The 5176-nt window shown below is 48.1% G+C and overlaps 1 protein-coding gene across 1 annotated transcript; it reads right to left on the minus strand.

Annotated features, from left to right (window-relative positions):
* Positions 1-476: 476 nt before the first annotated feature.
* nog1 (noggin 1) lies at positions 477-1956 on the minus strand. Its single transcript, XM_076143107.1, has one exon. It carries the CDS (start codon positions 1543-1545, stop codon positions 880-882), a length of 666 nt encoding a protein of 221 aa, XP_075999222.1. The 5' UTR covers positions 1546-1956; the 3' UTR covers positions 477-879.
* Positions 1957-5176: the final 3220 nt, after the last annotated feature.

The raw sequence follows: 5176 nt of genomic DNA on the forward strand, positions 1-5176 counted from the left end.
AGAACTGTTAGCAGCTGCTGATTCCTTCTAGCGGGGAATTAGAGCCGGCCTGCTTATCAGAACGTAATGGGTTTGATGTATGATTGACTGACTCACAGGGACAATCTAAAAGATACGTTTGCTTAACTGATGGCAACGTGTTATAAATAAAAAAAAGGGACATTTGTGTGTCTAAATTGAGTGTGACCATTATCTGTATTTGGCTAATTCATCACCGCTTCCTCTTGTGTGTGCATTAGCGGAAACACAGATTGCGATACAGAGCGACCCGCAGGCAAGACATGATCGTGCTGCACAATAAGTGCGTGATTGTACAAAACACATGATGCGTTAAATGGTGTTAGCGTGAGAACCCGGGCATTGTGCACCAATGTGGCAGGTGACTTAAAGCTATCCAGTGCGTGCGCATGGGGGGGGGCAGGCGGGCCGGCGTGGAAAAGAAGGAGAGATGCATTTACAATCATTTCAGTGTCCTTTTATTGTACGAATATAAAGAATAAATAACAATTATCTTAATTTACATGATAAACCAAAAACAAAAGTCACCGACACAGAGCTGTATCATTTTCACACACGTTTCTCTCTCTCTCTCTCTCTCCAGGTCGACCCTGCTGGGATCCCCAAAGTGGAAACCTCAGCAGATCTGAACGTGGCCACTATGCGCCATCTCCATAAATACAAAATATATAACCAAAATATTCTCCACAAATAAAGTAGACTCTGGTTACAAATAATACTGACTTTGTACAGGGAGCTATATATAACTGCATGGCACCTCATATACATACAAATACATTCCTACACTCGGTAGTGTACGTGAAGAGAAATCACGAGAGATTATGAGCTTTCGAAGTTCTTCTCGCTGCCCGCCAAGCTCCTTTAGCTGGAGCAGGAGCACTTGCACTCTGTGATGATGGGGTACTGCACAGGTATCCACGCACACTTCAGCCCGCCCTTCCTCTGCATGCACCTCCACCTCAGCACCGTCAGATGGGTCGAGTTCGCCGGTTTGCACACCATCCCCTCCGGTACCGAACACGACTTTTTGCTGAGGCAGCTGCCGGCGCGGACGAACCGCGGCCAGAAGCGGTTGCCCAGGTCTGTCCAAGTGTACACGACCGGACAGAACGAGTACGCCCACAGCCACTGCTGCAGCCGCCGCTTCAGCTTCTTGCTGGGCTTGTGCTTCTTGCCGAACTGCACGTCAAAGTCCATCGCTCGGATTTCCTTCGGCAGTACTCCGGGCTTCTGGATCTCAAAGTCATCGAGCTCCTCGTTGCCGGTGTACTTGTCCTCGACGGGCGGCGAGACGGACAAGAAGCGGCCGTCAAAGTCCCCCAGGATGCTCTTGAGCTCGGTCTCGTTCAGGTCTCGCTCCTTGGGGTCAAAGACGGGATCGGGGTCCTCTATTAGTTCCACAAGTGGCAAACTGTCACTCGGGATCGGGCGGAGCAGGTAGTAATGCTGGCAGATGCCCCTCTCCACCATGAGTCCCAGAGAGAGCACCAGCAAATACACGGCGACGAGCTGCTGCGATTGATCCATACCGGCCGGATCGATGCACACGGAGGGAGAAGAGGTGTGGGGGGGGGCGGGGGTCGTATCCAAACTTTTTAGCGTGTCCTCAAAAAGACGGGAATCAAACAAAAATCACGCCACCTTTCCCATGACTTTCCTTTCTTTCTTTTTTTTTTAAATTTGGAAATCCGTGACGAAAAAGTTCAACCCAAAAAAAAAAGTGCGCTTATCGAGATGGTCACGTCACCCTGGAGCGGCATCAGCGGGAGAGCGGCGCGTTGACCTGCGTGACAAAGCTGACGGCGTCTCTCTGCGGGCTCCGTGCGTACTGGACAGGCATGATGCTCCGCTGTCTCCCAGGGTCGGAACGCGGCGAGCCTCGCATGCGACCTCCCGTTATATCCTCGCACGAAAGCGTGATGTAATTCGTGTGCCCCGCTTTCAATGTGGGCTTGTTGGTGGAGGAGATCACCCCCCGATGCCTCCTTCCCTCCGCCGGGGCAGGAGGGGGCGGGGGGATGCGAGGGGAGGAGGAGGAGGAGGAGGAGGAGGAGAGGAGACGCCCCCTGTCGGTGCTCCAGACTCGCTTAATCTGCTGAGCGCCTGATTGACCACAACGGGAAAGCCTGTAGTAGTGGTTCATTTTCAGGGAGGGGGGGGGGGGGAATTCTGGTGAATCCCTCCAAAAACCTGCCAACTTTCCTGCGCAGTGAGGCTCTACTGTAGTTCTGACAGAGAATGTCACCAAGATCTGATCAGAAACCTCCTGACAACTGACTTGAGTTATGATCCAGTCAGTTTTTGTGCAATTGTGAAAAGTTCCAGACACTGCACAGATTTCAAAATGCCATCGACAGTTCTCTCCGCCGTCAGTGTCCCTCTGAATGGAAGTGTTTTCCCTGAATGAACACATTCTGAGTCAGGGTTTAGGCCTTCAATGAACGTGTGTACGTGCAGGATAAGCTTATTCTGATGAGAAAACATGTCAAGCCTTTCCTCCTCATGCATACACAGCCCTACACTGAGGGATGAGACAGAAATGACTTCACTTCTCAATGCATGGCCACGTATCTGAGGGCACGCTTCACACTCCAGTGTCATTTTCCTGTCAGTGGAGCCTCTCGCTGCTTTTCAGACACTCGAAGAGATCAAAACAAGATGATAATGAGTGAAATCTCCTCTTCATCAGCTGCGCCTGTCACATGTTCCGAGTCGTTGAGAAATGCACTTGGTTGAGCAGACTTCTTTTTAATTTTAGCGACGTATTTACAGCTGGCGTCCAACTCAATTGGGACAACATCTCTGCTTCGGCGAGCCTCTCAATAAAGCCGGGCCAGATGAGCTCCCCGAGTAAACAACGCTGGCTAAGCGGCTCGGCCATGGAAAGTATCACAATTTGCAAACCTGTCTAAACTCGCACTCAGAGAATCATTCTTTGAAAAAAAAATTATTTAATGGAAGGACTTAGCCAGCTGCTACATCAGCCATAAAGCATCCACTTAGATAAATGCATCTCTGTTTGCTTTTTTGAATGAGCTAATTCACACAAGCACTTCGGCGCACGACTCGTTTAGTTTACGGTCAAAATGATGGGGAAAAGTCTGGAAAATGTCACCCGTATATATTTTTCATCTGACCCAGCACGTATCATAAACTCTGGCTCCCGACGGCTTGACAGATAGGCTCAATCCAGGGCATTCACGCGTGGGACGGCGCAGAGCGTTCCCCGCAACCCTTTGGATTTGTCTCAACCGGCTACTCGCACACAGACACACACACACAAACTGTATTTCACTCTCATTTGAAAACGCTCCACGTACTTCATACATGCAACGTATTTCAGTATAATTGCGTGGGTTAGACGTTGGGTTGGGGCAATTAAAGATCACATCATCAAATGATTTAAAATTGAGCAATGAGCTGAATTTACCGGAGATGATATTGGAGATCACATGAAGTCTTTGGAGAAACACTGACCTCAGTCTTTTAGGGTTCTGCATGGCGTTCTGATCGTAAATGAGTTCAGCACATAAAGTCGGCGGGTGAAGGATGCTTTATGTTCTCGTGCGGTTTATTTTTGTTTTTTGGGGTCGAATTTATGGGTTTAATATTTGAAGTGGCTCAACTTTACAGCCGTGTATCTCGGGGGCAGATATAGAATCTCACAATACCTGCTTCTTTCCACGGCAATGTGGTTCTCATTAACTGTCATCGCCGTTGCCAAGCTCATTTAACGGCGAGTTGTTTTGGTTTCTTCTAATCCCTTCCTACTGTTTAACCGCAGGAGCATTTTGATAGTGAGATATTCCTCCTTACAAACACAGACGCCTGCTTAATTGAGGAGTTTGCATTCTAAAGCTAACCAAAGACAGTTTCCTTGGCTAATAAACCAGCCGACGTAATGACCTTCTTTTTTTTTCGGAGCCCGGTTCTTGGGGGAAGTACAAAGACTCAGACGTTGCGCATTCAAAATTAATAACCTTGTTGGAGTGGCTGAAGCCTTCCCTGCTGATTTCTGGTTTAGTGAGAAGAAGCAGACACCTTTCCGACGGTCGTACCAAGGACGCCGCAGCCGCCGCCGCCGCGCTCAGGTAGAACAGCACAATGAGAGAGGGATTGATCGTCCTCATAAGCTTTCATCCACATGCAAACCTCAAAGGCCCAGGCATTGATTGAGCAAGTCAGACACGGAGAAAACTGCTTTGGTGTCCATTTCATCCCCGGCATATTGATTTATGGATTGAACAGGCGGTGGGCGCACACTTTGAGAGGGGGTCGATACGCCGGACCCGACAGTTATCAGCGGTGGAAACAGACAGCGGTCGGGAGTGACGGCAAAGGCGATTCAGACGACAACCCCGGCGCGGCACAAGAGCAGCTTTCACACGCTTTATCTGTCTCCATATGTTCTTTCACGCCTCGCTCTAATTGAGGCCACATTGCCAAGCTGAATACACACAGACATGAAATGGGTGCGATGCTGTTTACCCTGGCACTTGGGGAGAAGTGCAAATTTGGTCGTTTGTTTACCACTTTTTCCATCCCTCTGCCATCCAAGAGCACACCAATTACAACAATCACTCCTGCTGGGAGCTTCATTAAAATTAATTGCTCCTCTTGACCGCTGAAAAAAGTGACACTCGCACGATTTCAGGCAGGCATCAGTTTGTCACAGCACAGGGAGACTTATTTTTAACCCTATATATAAATACATATATACACACGCTATATTTTCTGTTAAAAACAATCCTTTGTACACATTTCATTTGTATTTACTTGTTTGCTTACATTTAGGAGGAAGGCCAATTAAGCAAGTTTGTTATGCACTCAGTCTTCTAGAAAATGCACGGCTCAAAATCTGATTAGGCCACGAGTTTTCTGTGTTGATTCAATTAACGTCTTTTTATCAAATTCACAGAGACGTCTTCAGGATGTCCAGAGCGCTTCGGCATTCAACTAGCTCTGTGATTTGTACATTTAGCTGTTTTTCCCGCACAGGTTGCAGAGTTGATGCGATGCACGAATGGGAGAAAGCCAGAACAGAGCCAGTGAGGTGTGTGTTTTTGTGTGTGTTCCATTCCTTCATTAAGTTTTCATAGGCAGCAGCCCTGCACCCAAACAAAGTAATTAAACCAACATATATAATTCATTAGCAAAA

The sequence above is a fragment of the Genypterus blacodes genome, unplaced genomic scaffold, assembly GCF_046128005.1.
Source record: "Genypterus blacodes isolate CSIRO-AG114 ecotype Tasmania unplaced genomic scaffold, CSIRO-AGI_Gbla_v1 ptg000022l_1, whole genome shotgun sequence".
NCBI lineage: Eukaryota > Metazoa > Chordata > Actinopteri > Ophidiiformes > Ophidiidae > Genypterus > Genypterus blacodes.